Source organism: Tachypleus tridentatus, chromosome 7 (genome assembly GCF_004210375.1).
Source record: "Tachypleus tridentatus isolate NWPU-2018 chromosome 7, ASM421037v1, whole genome shotgun sequence".
Lineage (NCBI taxonomy): Eukaryota > Metazoa > Arthropoda > Merostomata > Xiphosura > Limulidae > Tachypleus > Tachypleus tridentatus.
The window spans coordinates 34,334,641-34,350,774 of NC_134831.1; the positions used below are offsets into that span (position 1 = coordinate 34,334,641).

The following is a 16,134-nucleotide window of genomic DNA, read 5'->3' on the forward strand; positions in this document are numbered from 1 at the left end:
ATTGAAGCTAATTTGTACTCAAATTGCACTTTTTACACTGACTTACTGGCCAGTTTCCACTGACCCTAGAATCCTGTATTCAAGGTTTGGCTCCATGCCAGTTAGCAGTCGACTTGGAGTGAGCAACATGAAAACAAGCTTTTCCAGATAAAACTCTATTTGACTTTTGGCCATCTTGTTTTCGTAAGGGTTAGAAAGAAGTTGTCATAACTAGACTATGCATTGGTATCAGTTTCTTAACTCATTGATTTCTTTTATCTGGGACTGATCCACCAATGTGTGGTCTGTGTGACACTTGGATCACAATAGTCTACAGTTTACTGTCATGCTATTGTCATAACTCTCAACTACAGCACCATTTTGGACATATTTTGTCCCAAGGTTTACTCCTGATGCTGGACAGTGTTATTGGCAATGGTGACACTGACAACCTTACGAATGTTTTTAGTTTCTTAAGGGCCATTGGCCTTTTTAACACTATTTAAGTTTTTAATTCAAAAATTGGATCTTGTTTTTAATGTTATTCCTTTTCATGAATTTTAGTAATTGTACTATACTTTTTAATTTTTTTACCAGTTGTTTGGAGCAGATAGGCCTAGTTCCTTTGCACTATTAAATGCTAACCAAGAAACCAACCTTTATTTTATCGTCAATCTTTCCAGAAATGAAATGGAAATTACTTGCTGTGAAATCTTCTATACTTAGACAAACCATAATTTTTATAATATTCAGTTCTTTATTTGGTTACAGATTTATCAAATAGAAAATCAAGACTCCTGCCACACAAACCTTTCACATTCTCTCTTTCTGGATTTGTTAATAATTTTCTTTTATGTTTAATTGTATATCATCTATTATAACCAATAGAAAGTCAATGTTTGCATCCATCAAATAATGTATTATGTTGTGTTTTGAACAGATACATGTCAGTTTCACTTATAATATACTGTGTATCCCATGGGAACATTAACAACTAGCTTGGATGAATTTGAAATGGCTCTTCATGATGATGAGAAACCCACTTGTAGTAAAAACGTATCTCAAGATGGCTGGTACAGGTATTAAAACTTTTACTAAAATAGATTTTAATAACCATATCAGCTGTCTTGAGATGCACTGAAATGGCTTTTGCCACATAGTTAGAAAGCTATAAAAAATTTTGAGTTTCAAGAAATTGTCAGCCTTTTGCAAGTTATTAATCTAGGTTCTTTAGTGCATTATTTAAAGCTACTTAAGATACAGATATAGTTTCATTTTATAATTTGTAGTCAGTTCAGAAAGAAAAAGGGCACTGTACCTTTATTTTTGTTATGAGGTCAGTCAAATTGAACAGTCCCATATATAGATGGAGAAAATAACAGATGAGATATATAGTTTTACAGGAAAAAAAACACTTTTGAAATGTCTTTTGGAGGTCTTATGATTACACAAAGGAAATTTGAAATTTTTAAGATGAAGAAAGATATTTTCAATCTTAACATGAAAATTACTTTGTACATGATCTATTCAAAACAAATACTTCACTCAAAAATATGATTTTATTGATGTGAAAGACTAATAATGTTAACTAAAAGACTGCCAAATTTCATGAAGATGTGCATGCTATATTGAAAGTTAAAAGTATGATATCTATAAAGACTATAGTAGAAAAAGGAGATGTGATCAAATTGACCAAGTCCATGTTGAGAGTGTTAACAATCTAGTGCTCATATGTTTGTGTGTTTGAGAAACTGTGTATAATCAAATTTTCTGTGTTCAGCAGATAATTGGTTGTCTTTTGTATGTATAAGCAAATTTGTGTTAGATGAACCCTCATTATAAGAGGGTTTACTGTACCAATTTTCTGTGTTCAACAGATAATTGGTTGTCTTTTGTGTATAAGCAAATCTGTGTTAGATGAACCCTCATTATAAGAGGGTTTACTGTACCTAAAAGTTTTATTTAATATAACTTTTATAAGCAAATCCCTGTTGGATGAACCAATTTTATAGAAAGATTTACTATACCTAACAAGTTTGTCAAATAGATACAACTTTCTACAGAGTTATATCGTAAACATTTTCTCTCACTTTTGGGAAGTACTTTAGAGAATTTTAGTTGCAACTAAAAATAAATTCTACCCCACTTTATTCTCAGTGCCAGGAATTGAATAGACTCTGTAGGAAATGTTCATTTATCAACTATGTTGAAAGGATGACTAGCATTCAAATACCTACCAAATTTATGAGATCATTCTGGACTTTCTACAAAGTCATAACATAAACATTTTACAATGCTTTAGACAATTACCATTGAAACCATTATACTGTCAACAAGGTGATAAATATTACCACACTGTGTTTACAAAGCAGTTAAAATTTTGTGAATTGTGCTTCATTAATTTATTTTACATAATTTAAATGAGGGTTACTAGTAAGTAGCTTGTATATTACATCATTTGATATAATAACATGAACTGCACATGTGCAGTAATTTCTAACTTGTATTGTGATATTTCTAGTCAGATACAGTTCAATAAAAAAAAAATAAGTAGATGTATGTTGTTATGGTAATTAAGATATTTAGAATAAACATTTGTGATTTTCTATTACAATTTAAAGTCATTTCTAGAACAAAAGGGTAGTTTAGGTTTATTTCTTAATTTTTATGAGCATTATGAGGTTGGTCAAATTAACCAAACACCATATAGAGTTCAGTACAGAAAATAGCAGTTAAAATATAAAGTTTTGCCAAAGAAAAACATTTAAAATGTGTTTAGGAGATTATACAAATGAAATTTGAGATGTTTGAGATGAGGAAAAGTATTTTTAATGTTAACATGAAAAATCAATTTACACTTGGACACATTATAGTTTCAACACCACTAACTTTTATTATGGGTATTTTCATAAAATTTGGCAGAATTTCAATAAACATTACAAGTCTTTTACATGCAAAATAGTCACATGTTCAGTCAATTTGACTAAGCCTGTGTGAAAAGAATTAAAAGGAAATATTTAAAAACAACTTTGGTCTTCACTTTTATGTACATTTGGATTCTCATTCCTTCCTGCTTAGATTTTATACCTTCAATAATGCAGATTTCATGTAGAAAAACAGTGTATGTAATTACAAGGAAGGATATAAAATGTGAATTTGCTGCCTTGTTGATTTGCTGAAATATTGAGAAGTATGTTTAACCCATTAGAGAAGCCTCTCTTATCTTTTCATGTTGTTCAAGAGAATTAAGTAACCATGCATACTTGGATAATGGACACGTATTAACCATTTGATATAGCACATTCTCCTCTGCATAGAAGTATATATAGAAAGTTAGTCTTGCATTCTTTGTCTGTGATTGTTGCTGTTCAACCTGTGTTATTGTAGTTTATATTTTACTGTTGCAAAAGTTACAAAAATTTCTGCAAAAATTTTTTTGAATAATATAATGTGGTTGTTTCAGATACATGGTGTTAAAGTTCATGGATTTTTATTATTTTCTGTAGGCTTTAACTGCTCTTGAAGCAGAACTGAAACAAAAGTTTGAGACAACACAAAAACAGAGAGAAGAGGAATTAAATAGATTACTAGAAAAACAGGAAGAAGTTACAAAAATAGAGGTTTGAAACTTTCATTGATAATAATGCATTCAAATAGGGCATATCCAAGTTAACTCGTTTTGTATAATAAAAAGTGTTTTTAATCCATTTGTTATAAAATAACAAATTTAGAAGTATAAAGCATTTTTGGTTAAATAGATTTTCAATTTTAGTAACTGTATGTACATTTCTCATTATTAACATATTTGCATTAATGGTGTAAACACCTGATTATCTATAATTTAGATAGAAAAGCAACTAGAGGAGATGAGAAAATCCCTTGAACAAAAGTACCAGAGTGATGTTGCAGAGATAGAGAGAGATCAGCAAAAAAACACAAATGAATTGAAAAAAAGAAATTGGGAAATAACTGAGAGCATTAGAAAAAAACATGAAGAAAACTTAGCTTCTTTGAAAGACAAAAATGAGAAAGAGGGTGAGGAGCTTGAAAGTAAATATGGAGCATTATTTATTGATTTGAAAAAACAAAATCAAAATGAAGTTGAAAAGATAAGAAAAAAACATGAAGAAGATGTGGCCATATTGAAAAAACAACATGAGAGGAAAGTTGAAGAATTAAAACAGAAATACCAAGAAAACATTGCTGAGATGAGACAAAGTTTTTCAACAAAAGTTAGTTTTTTGTGTTTATAAAATAGTTGATGCATGTGAGTAACAAGAGTAAAAAAAATTTGCATATCTAAATTTTTCTGTCTTAGTGACTAAGCTTAATAAATTACAGTAGAATTCTATTGTGTCAGTTTCTTGTACAGTTGAATAACCAAAAAATCATATGTGAAACCTAAAAAAAAATTTTTTGATATTCTCCATGTGTGAAATTTTAAAAGGTTTAGCAACCTACATCCAACAACAACCCAAGTACAAAGGTCACAGTAGTTAGTAAAGATGATAATTGTTTTCTTTACTTTTCGATTTATTGTTATGTATTTTAAGAAAAATAAGTTTAATCATTTATTTCTAAATTGTAATAATCTATACACATAAATATATAATGTTTAATAATTGAAATGTGGCTGTATATTACAAAATACTATTCTGCTAAAACACAGCCAAGACAGGGAAGACTAAAGGTCAGTTTTATATTACTGGATTTGTAACATGAGTGTGCATGCACCATATCAATGCAAGTTATGTAATGTTAGCTTGGCATGACTGGAAGGTCTGTATAATAAAAAATCTTAGAATCATGAATTAATACAGCTCATTTACATTCTTTTTTTTGTTGTTGGCTTCTTGTCTTTCTTCAATGTTAGCTGTAATTTGGGAGTGTTGGCTCATCATGTTTCCCAGTCCATTCTTATTCACAAAGATCTTTTGCTTGGGTAAACTAATGACAACAGCAATGCTGACTATTTCATGGGTGTGGGAGGACAATTGCATCATTTTCTGGACATCTAGAGTTCTTTTACCAGGGATCCATGGATACTCCATGTTCTGGCTTCAGCATTGGTCATTCAGTTTACATCACCTCCACCATTTTTTGTACAACCTGTTTCTTTTGCGCCTGCAACTGATACATTGTGAATGGAGCTTCATTCCCAAGCCACAAGAGTGTTGTTTTTCAAAAGGGCAGAAGTGAAGGTTGATTTCATTCTTCTGGGATTTTATTTTCATTTTTTTTACTGTACTCAGGAAGACAGTAGATTAGTGTCCAATTACTGATTAATCTCAGACATTTTTTATACCCTCCTTGCTTTAGAGTGAAATCTTTTTGCAACTTATAATGGCACTTTGCTCCAGGGCTCTGAATGATCAAGCTTGATGTTACAGATGTTTATCTCTACATTCCCATGGCAGAAGCTTCTCAGATTTTGCACAAGGGTCAGGTTCTGCAAGTCTGGGCTTTACCTTTTGGCCTTGCATCAGCACCTTATGTTTTCTGCAGAGTTGTTTGAACTTTTTTTCATCACCTGTTTTCCTTGGGTCTGTGCACATATTATATGGATTACAGGCTCCTTCTGGCTGAATCTCATCAATTAACATAACACTGTCAGATTCTCTTTCCATAACTCACAAAAATGGGCTTCCTTATCAGACTGGAGAAATCCATCCTGTCACTAATCTGGGGTTGATTTTCAATACTTGATTAATTCATGCTCAATCAACCCCCATCAGGCTTCAAGCCATGGAAAGAGTCATCAGGGCTTTACTTGTGTCTTCTCTTATTGCATGGATGGTTCTCTCCCTTTTTGGAAATGTGGTCATCCCTCAAGCCTCTCATTCCTCTGAGACATGCATATGTGAGGTCCCTTCAGGAATCACTGTGTGATCAATAGATAATGCAGTCCAAACTTTTAGATCATCCTGCCACATTACTCATTACCACACCATCCCAAGATCCATCTTTTCACAGGCACATCTCTTCAGGGATGGGGAGCTCATTTTCAAGGCTAGTAGTTCCAAGGTGCTTGGACAGTAAACAAATCTACCAACATATCAACATTTTTGAACTTGTTGCAGTACACTAGGCAATGATTCAAGTTCCATATCAATTAAAGGGAAAAAATTGTAATGATATGTTCTGACATTTCCACAGTGGTATTTCAGATTTCTCATCAAGGAGGTACACGTTATTGAGACCTATGTTTTCATAACTTGGATCTTCTCCACTGGACTCATTCCCATAATACCAGTCTCTTAGCATGTCATGTTCTAGAATTGATAAACTTAATTGCAGATCACTTGTCTTGATCCAGCTGAATACTTCAAACAGAATGGATGCTACATCATGAGGTTTTTCAGTGGATTTGCTTTCAGTTTGCATCTTAAATGACTGGGGATTTTGTGATTCGTTGGAATTCTTAACTGTTTTGGTCTCCAATACCTCACCTTTAAGCGTTGGCAGTAGTTACGTTCAGTCAGTACAGGACAGGTTTATCATGTCTTTCCCCCAGTTCTGCAAATGCTTCAGGTTCTGACTATGGTTTATTCCACTACCTAGGAAGTTCTCATGGTTGCATCATATTGACCATTTCTTCATTATCTGCAGGAATGTTCACTTCTACCTCTTTCACATCAGCCATCTCTGTTGAGATAGCCTTGATAAGATATTTTCCACCCAAATGTTTATAAACTCAATTTTCATGCTTGAAAGTCCTTTGCCTGACATAAGGGTTTAACTTCTATGGTTTATCAGTATTTAACTTCTACCTCTTTCACATCAGCCATCTCCGTTGAGATAGCCTTGATAAGATATTTTCCACCCAAATGTTTATAAACTCAATTTTCATGCTTGAAAGTCCTTTGCCTGACATAAGGGTTTAACTTCTATGGTTTATCAGTATTTAACTAAATCTATTTTGTTGCCCACCTATAGGTGTTTATCAGTGGAAATGGCATACTTATTATCAATGGTGCAATAAAAGTAATTTAAACCCTCTTCATCCTAAAGTATCTACCATTTTATAACTTGTGTATTTGTCTATAATGGCTTTATGTAAGGCATCCTTATCCAGTGTTTTTAGGTATTCTAAATATCAGAAGGTTACCAGATCTCCAGTCTTATCAGATTTACTAAAATTATTTCATATTCTTTGTTCCAAATGACCTTTTCAGTTAATGAATCAGGATTTTACAATTGTTTAACATGCATTATCTCATCCTCCCTTTAATCTCTTTGTTTTGTGTTATTTGTTTTTCCTTTCTCTTAATTTCTACTTTTTGTTGTTGGCATGTGGATGTCATCAGTAGGAGTTATTTGCAATCCATGTACATCAGACTCTTTATCATTTCACATTTGTTCTGCTTTACCCTGACAGGTATGGCTTGGCATGGCCAAGCGGGTTCAGGTGTTTGACTCGTAATCTGAGGGTTGCGGGATTTGAATCCTCGTTGTACCAGTCATGCTCGTTTTTTCAGCCATAGGGGTGTTATAATGTAACAGTCAATCCTACTTTTCATTGGTAAAAGAGTAGCCCAAGAGTTGGCAGTGGGTGGTGATGACTATCTGCCTTCCCTCTAGTCTTACACTGCTAAATTAGGGACAGCTAGTGCAGATAGCCCTTGTGTAGCTTTATGCAAAATTCCAATAACAAACAAAGAAACAAACCCTGATCAGTCTTTTCTTTCCAAGTCTGGCAGCCAGGGGAGGGGAAATATTCCTCACCAATTCATTTGGCAGCCATTTGTAAGAGTGGCAGTCCCAATGGTGTTATGTCCTGTCAGGGCCCTCAGGTGTTATGTGGCTCATACTATCTTATTATGAGGTACAAGGAATTTATTGTTCATTCATTGGGATCCTTCAGTTTTCAGTAACATATCTCCAGTTACCCTAATGAGGTGACTTTGCAGATTGATTCACATAGCTTATAATGGATTCTCTTTACAGGATAGGAATCTTTTGCATGTCTCATCTTACCAGACTCATTATATCTCTATTGAAACATATGTTTTAGAAGTTAACACTTTCATAAACTGAAAATTTGTTTTCAATAATAGTTACATAATGGTTTATGTCTCAAAAGTGATCACATTATCTGAATGAGGTGCTTATGTACATTACCTAACTAGATAACACATTGAAGTTGTTGGAGAATATTGCAAATTAGAATTTGCCTAGTGCATTCAAGTGGGATGTGAGAGACTGGAGACCAGGAAATTGCTATATTGTTAATGGAGATAAGTATTGTTGGAAATACATCCATCTTCAAGTTTTATTTAATAAATTCAATGTATTACAATATAGTTTCTTTTCAATGAATAAGAATCTGAAACATGGGAAATTAACATTTTTCTAAACTGATCTTAACAAAGAATATTGTTGTCAAAAATACTGTTGTGTTAGCCCATTGTGTAGGTCTTTGCAAACAACTAATGACAATATATTATTCAGTGATGTCAAGAAATATATTATTGATTGAACTGAAGTTTTATGTAACAAAATATATATAAATTATTTGCATGCAGTGGAAGCACTGCATTGAGAGCTGAATTCTAGGTATTGTACAGAGTCCACAGACACTGTTCTGAATTCTCTGCAAGGAAATGATGTTATCTTCAGTGCTGTTGTTTCTTATTCCGAGATTTTTTTTTCCACTCAAACAAAACTATTTAACATTTTAAGGAAACCCTCATTAGCAATTTATATTAAACAATTGTTTTAGGGTGGCATATCTTTAGGATAAATGTTTGCAGGGAATATTTTTTTTGATGTGATTATATTGTTATTGATGGAATAGTTTTTTTAATTATGTATGTAGTTTGTTTACAGTCTGTTGATCTCTAAACTGATAATAAAAAGACTTCTAATTTTCAATGAAATAGTAATCTTAGTTATCTGATAATCATATCCTAAACAATAATGTTTGCCTTAAGTTTGGTTTTTTAATATCATGCTGTATATTCATCAATTTTGTACTACAAATGCTTAGTCAATTGGTTTTAATATATGTATTCAATTTAGTTTTTACATATTCATGCAGGAAGCACTTCAAAAATACTTACAATCAAAATTATTTCATTTTTCAGCAGGAACAAAGTGACATCATGTTCAAAGGAGTATCAGGTCTGACAAAAGAACTGGATGTATTTGAAAAAGAAGTTGAAGGAAAGAAGAACATCTTGGAAATCTTGGAAAAGGACAAACTACCACTTGATAAATACAGGAAAGAAAAAGAAGCGCTGTTAGCACATCTTTCTACCCTTCGTGAACAAATTCAACAAGAACAAACAGCCTTGGATAAACTATTGTTTGATAAAATATCTCTACAGAATGAAATATCTGAGCTTAAAAGAAATATACAGAAAGTAGCTTCAAAAGTGAGCCAGAAAGAAAAACTCATAAACAATGTAAAAATCAGTAGTGGGTTTTCTTCTGATACAGAAAGCAAAATAAAAGTTCCTGCTAAAAAAGTGGCTAAATCAGGACCAAACATGGACATGAAAACTGATATTCTGTTATCAAATGAACTAGCAGGAACTACCAAACCTGAAATTGCATTTAATATAGAAAAATTATATGAAAGATTAGCAAAATTTGAATATAAAATAAAGTAAGTAAGGCATCTTTAATTTACTTTTCAGTTGTAATAACTTTTGTAGGATGTGTTACTTTAAGTAAAATACTTTAAAACAAACTGTTACCTAGCTTCTCTTTGTGGGAGTAAAGAAATTACATGGAAATTTATATGTGTATATCAATGGACCTTAGGTGTCTGTGAAACAGAATAAAATATTGTAGATGAAGTCAGAAAAAAATTGTAGATTCATATTTTGATTGTGCTCTGACCTTACAAGGAACAGTTTTTGAATATATACACATTAAGATGTTATCCTCCCACAAACCTTAAAAATCTGAATAAGTACATTTTTACAGTTTATAATTTCTGTACCTCATTTTAATTCAACTGCTGTAATCTTTTTTTTTTTTAAACAGTTGCTCCATCATAAGTTCAGTAAAATAAGTGGAATAACACTGTATTGTTAATATTCTGAATTAACATGAATTTTCAAATTTTTTTCTATTCCCTTGTTCAATTAGATTTTATTATGTATGTAGTAGTTTCTTTTTAAGTCTTTTTGTTGTACTTTTATAATATAGAAGGTTAGAAAAAAGGTTAGTAATGACCAAGCCAGGATTGGAGATTAGTAGCTCAGAAGTATCTCAGCCAGATGGCACAGAAAATCATTGTAAGGAACCGGAAAATGTTGAGCAAACACATCATCAAAAAGGTGTGGAAAGTGTGATGTGTGTTTAGTTGAGTTACCAGTTTACTTCATATAGTGTAAACTGTGGTAATTTAGTGTAACTCTCACCCAAGCAAAATTTGAATGTATGGTATGTATATAAAATGTTTTGCTGGAACCATGTGCAAGTGTGCAAAATCCAACCCTGACTTTAATTATTCAAATTTAGAAAAATGATACCCATTGTTTCTGTTATTTCAAGTGCTTAAATATCTGTTACTGAAAATTTCACCCCTTGTACAGTGTAAGATGTGATCATTTTATGTTAGCTAAATCATCAAAGAAGTTGAATTTATATATCAGGTGTTTTTGATGGTTGCTTAATTATATATTTTACTAGTAATATAGTATCCACACATGTTTTTGATTGCAGTTTCATTTAATGTAAAATTCAGTAACTTATTGTATCTCTTATGCTCACAAAAGTTTGGTTTACAGTATATATTACATTTTTAAATGTTTCCTATATGAAAGATTTCATTATAATAATATAATAAGCATGTGAACAGCTCTTCTAGTTTTTTACGATTGTACATTCTCTCAAATTTAAATAAGACTCCTGGTATTTGTATACAAATCCCAAAGTACTCAATGATAGAATCTTCTGGTGTACATGCAATTGATATTGAAACTCTACAACATACATAAAAAATGTAATTTTTCCTTTCTTTAAATAATCATTGTAAAGTTCTATCTTGTAACACAATTTGTTATTAAACATTTATTGAAAGATTATTTGGTAATGATATATTTCTGTATACACAAAAATATTGCATACTAGGAGTATGAGCAACTTGTGTTACTTAAAATAAATGTTCAAAACTTTATTGCTTATTCTGGAATAAAAGTTATACTTGTAATGGCCTTAAAATGGTTTTTTCAGGGATTTTTCATTTGTAAGGAACATTTTATCTTTACTTTTTAACATTTAAATACTGCAATGTCAGTAATCTAAAATTTGAGATTTGTATTTGGCTTTTATGGGAAAATATGTATCAAAATAAGACAACCAAGCTTTAGAAACTGAGCCAAAGAAAATTTTTCTATTGTTAAATAATTATCGAGTTGTTTTCATCAGTAGCTGCAAACTTTAATACACTGCTCTTGTTTAGTTGTAATTACTAGCTGCCCAAATGAATCAACACTGAAGAAATTTAGAAGGAAGGAAAGTTCAGAAAACCTTATCTCTAATGTTTCAGGTAGCAACTCAGATGAAGAACTGGAAGATTTAAGACTCTATCGGGTGTAAGAACATTTTTCCTAAATTGCTTTAAAACTACTGTTTTTTAAAGAAGAGTAAAGTTTATTGCTATACACCCTATCATCCAGCTTTGAACTAACTGTGCTGTAACAACTTATGTGAAGACATTGCAAAATTCAAAAATGTAAGAATGGTCTTGAATTTCACTTAAATTCAGTTATTGAAATTTATATTCTGTGAAGACCAAAGTTGTTGATTAAAAATCATCTCCTGAATATGCATGGAATAGCTTAATGACTAGGGTACTTGACTTGCAATCTGCAGGATGTGGGTTCTAATCCCATCACCAAATATGTTCACCCCTATCAACCATGGGGATGTTATTATGTGATGGTCTTTTCATTTATGTTATTAAAGTTGGTTGTGTTGGCTAGCTGCTTCCCCTTCTGTTACACATTATATTTTATTTCAGATGAGTCTCCAATTTATTATATTACATACCTTAATGTATAACTATTTCAAATAACTGGAAATTTGGATTTGAATTTAGAAGTTAATTAAATATTAATATGTACAATATTTATAGTATTTGCCAATAAGATTGATACACATCATTTTCTTTTTTACCACAAGTATATTTTAATATACAAAAAGAAAATTACAATTTATAATAATGGTTATTACTAATAGTCATTACAAATAATAATTTATATACAACAGTTTTACAAACTTAGTTATATATATGTCTTATATCTGATTTAGAACTTAATATTTTATTGACATTCCAGGTCCACAATGACCAAATTAATATTGTCACATTTCTCTTGAGCTAGTTAGTTATTGTTTCCTGACTGACCTCACATTGCTTACAAGTTCATTTCTTACCAATGAAGATATTTAATGTGCTCATAGAAATTCTAACATCCAAAGTAATTCACTGAAGTTGAACAGTTTGTAATGATCAATGTGCCCAATTCTGTAGTTTTCCAATTGAGAGACATTAATTACAGTTACAGCTTCCAAAGCCAATAGCACACTGACTGTAACTGACCAGTATTAACCTGTGTCCCTCAGTGCATTGTTTTTTTTATATACCAATGATGTGAGACTCTTAAAACATACAGCAAAGATTGCTTGCAATTACTAATATCACGTACACACCTAGTACATTGTTTATTCTTATGCACAAGAATGTTCTCCAAATTTTAATAGCAGGTTGGACTTTAGAAATATGCAGTCAAGAATGTATCACATGCAAAAAAACAAACTATGCAGAAACAAGTGCAGGCACTAAAATAAATGTATTATGGTAAATCTGTCATGCTTCTGGTTACAGACAGATTTCTTTGCTGGAAATTCAACAGAATAAACACACACTATGGTGTGGTTTTACCAGTTGTTTCCAGTGTTTTTTACTTCTGTTCAGTGGATGACCTGTAAAGTTTAGCCAAGCATGGTACATTCTGTTATCTGGATCAGTCATATTCAGTTACTGTTGCTTCATGTTATTCTGTGTGATTCTTCTTTGCTGTAATTGATATTTAGTGTAATTATTTTACAGACCTCTCAGTAGCTCTACTTTTACTATTTTTTTGTTGGAGGGGAGTGTTCTATAATTTTTGAGAAATTTTACATTATCTCTACTTGCTTTGAGATAATTATTATCACATGTATTCTACAGTCTGATAATTTATTATTTTGATTGGTGACATCATCCTAAGTAGAAAAGATTGAAAATATGTAATGTCATATGATAAGATTTATTTATCAGGAAAACTTGGAGAAATATTTCATGATTTTTGTTTTGTTTGCTTAATGTCACAGGGTTAAGCTTTTCTGGTAATGCACTTAAAATATTTAAATAAAAAATAAAATATGGAATGATAGCATGAGGGAGGTAGCCATGCAACCATCTAAACTAAGTTGTAATGTTTTCCTATTCCATTCCTGCCTTTATTCCTACTTTTATCTGATCAAATTGAAGGAAGATTCAGTTTAAAAACTTTATATTAAAGTTTTCAGTTATTTGTATTTTCTTGTAGTATCTCAGAAGGTGAATGGAAACCAGAGGACAAGGCACAGAACTTTATAACAAAGGAAGAAAGTCAAGTTGAACTTCATCGGAGGAATGTAACATTTGAAAGTCCACATTTCTTGCAGCACTACAAAAATTATAATGAAAGGGTAAAGTATAATGTTTGCTATGTACTAATTATGTCATTAACTGTTATGGATGACCACTCATCTAACTGTGCATTTATGAAATGTAATAACTTTCACAAAGGAGATATGACATAACAGATAAGCATTTATGAAGGCTGGGCTATTATGTTTAATTTTAAATTTGTTATTCAAGCGTTTATAAATAAGCTCATAAATGAAGCATGATAATATTTATTTTTAGTTCCTTGTCTTTATACACCAATAATGTAGCACTTTTTTCTGCACGTGTATAGTTGATAGACAAACTAAAGATTTTCATCATCATCTCCTCTCATAATAACATTCAGTTGAGATGAGGCATACCCCTGTTTGTAGGGATACTCATAACAGTTTTAGAATATCTCATTCATTGAAGAAAATATTTCGGTGAAAGTAAACAATCCAACAAAAATAAAATTATAAACCTTTTCTGGTCTAACACCTTTTACAATCCATTTAATGTATAGTAAAGTTTTAGTTTTAATTGAAATTTAAAACAAAGAATGACTAACCTTATCAACAAGAATTATGTTAACTGACTTATAGCTGTCACAAAATGCTTGCTAATGTGATTATTGTGATATTAATGAGGTGTGTATGGGGTTTCTTTACTGGATAGAACCATTTTTGTGAAGAAATGCTGAATATAGTCCAAATTTTGCTTCATTTACCTGAATGAAATGTGGCAAGCTTTTAATAAAATGTACAAGTGTGTTGTAGACGAAGATTAGATGTATTCTAAAAATATTTGTACTCACAACTGACAGTGTCAGTTCAACTCGCATTCTGATGTTCATGTGAAGAATAGAAATCTTTTGTCCATCATACAGTTTGGATATTTTGTTTGTATGACTGCTAAAATATCAAAAGTGCAGATTGATATTTCAGTGAAATGAGTAGAAGATGATGGACATCAAATACATAATACCATAATGAATGTCACTCTATAGAAGTATTTGACCCCACATCTTAATATCATGTAGCTTATGGAAAACTTAATACCTTGTTTTAAGGTGCATTTGTAGTATTCAAAAATGCAAATATAACTATATTATTAGTATTTATCTTTAATTTGAATTAATGCTTTATTTTCCAAGAGTAAGGCTTTTTTTACTCTTAAATTGCATTCTGACAACACATGTCCTTATAAAGCACCTTGTAACTTTTTTTAACTTCCATTGCTTCAGGCGTGATCAGTTATGGTTCTCTTCTGCATTTTAGATTTTAATTGCTCTATTAGAATACTGAAGTTTTTGTTCTATCTACATGCTTAAAGTTTGAATTATAATACTTTCCAGTCAGCCTGTGAGTGGATATTTGTTTGTTTCAGAATTTTGTAAAACACTAATGGTTAATTTGAACATAATTGTGCATAATTTTTAACTAATACACTAGAAAGAAGGCAATTCTTCAACACTTCTAGGAAAGTTTTTGTGTGATAGAATAGTGGAATTGGACTAGGAATAGGTTGAAAACCATGAATCTGTGGATTTGCAGGCCAGGCACACTATCTGCTAGGCCATGCTTGGTTTCTGACATAAGGAATCAATATTCAGTGTTCGTTGTGTATTTAGTAAAGATAAAGCTGCTGAGGTAACTTTATATTATCTATATTTACAATACAATAGCTAAATAGATTATTTTCTAGAATTTAAGAGAAAAATTTTCTCTCTAATGCTCATTAAAGTTTTCTGTTAGGCACTTATTGTTATCACTAACAATATTATTGGGCCAAAAAAAATGGTTGAATTTGTTCTTTAATATTAATTTGTATTTAAAATTTGACGTGTTTTATTTTACAGACATTCAGTTTATGCATTTTGTGAAAACGTGCTATATAATTTTTAAACTTGTTTCTAAACCTTTCAAAGTAAAAGTGTGTGTGTGTGTGTATTTATATTTATACACACATTATTGAGTGTTTGTGTTGCGTAAAGATAAAAGTTGAGTCCATATTATCACATAAGAATAAAATGCACAACTATGTTTTGCATAAATGAAATTGTGTAATAAATATGTTGAAAGAAAATAAATTTGTATGAAATCAAATGATGTAACTCTTATGAAATAATTCATTTTTTGAACATCATAAAACTGAGATGTATTTGAATAATCAAATTCTTATTTACCCATTCTGATAATATCAACAAAGTTATATTTGTAGGTAAACATTTAAATGAAATATTTTTATTTCTCTGTGAATTAACTAGGAGGCATCAGACATGGAGCAACTGCAAAAAAGTGGCAGAAACTGCTTCAAATTATGCCTCTTACAGGAATAAGATTGTATGTAAAGCTTTGCTTTCAACCAAACAGGAAAGTATATTGTAAGATATTTTTTTCATCCTACTTACTGAAGTCACAGTTTACTTTTCTAGTTAAATATGCATATTATAAAATATTTACCAACATTTATACTACAAGAAACAAATATTTTTATTACTTAAT

General features: G+C 31.0%; 1 protein-coding gene across 8 annotated transcripts in view; it reads left to right on the forward strand.

Moving 5' to 3' along the window:
• LOC143255409 (uncharacterized) overlaps positions 1 to 16,134 on the forward strand; it is a 61,828-nt gene that overhangs the window by 45,301 nt on the left and 393 nt on the right. For 3 of the 8 annotated variants that reach the window (XM_076511032.1, XM_076511038.1, XM_076511039.1), the window contains 6 exons: positions 3,486 to 3,599; positions 3,825 to 4,211; positions 9,066 to 9,589; positions 10,138 to 10,268; positions 11,396 to 11,528; positions 13,527 to 13,920. In XM_076511032.1, coding sequence (XP_076367147.1) covers positions 3,486 to 3,599; positions 3,825 to 4,211; positions 9,066 to 9,589; positions 10,138 to 10,268; positions 11,396 to 11,528; positions 13,527 to 13,782 — 1,545 coding nt within the window. In that variant the 3' untranslated portion in view covers positions 13,783 to 13,920. Of the gene's footprint in view, positions 1 to 3,485; positions 3,600 to 3,824; positions 4,212 to 9,065; positions 9,590 to 10,137; positions 10,269 to 11,395; positions 11,529 to 13,526; positions 13,921 to 15,896; positions 16,002 to 16,134 lie in introns of those variants that run through there. The other 5 variants (XM_076511034.1, XM_076511037.1, XM_076511035.1 and 2 more) reach the window with 5 other exon arrangements.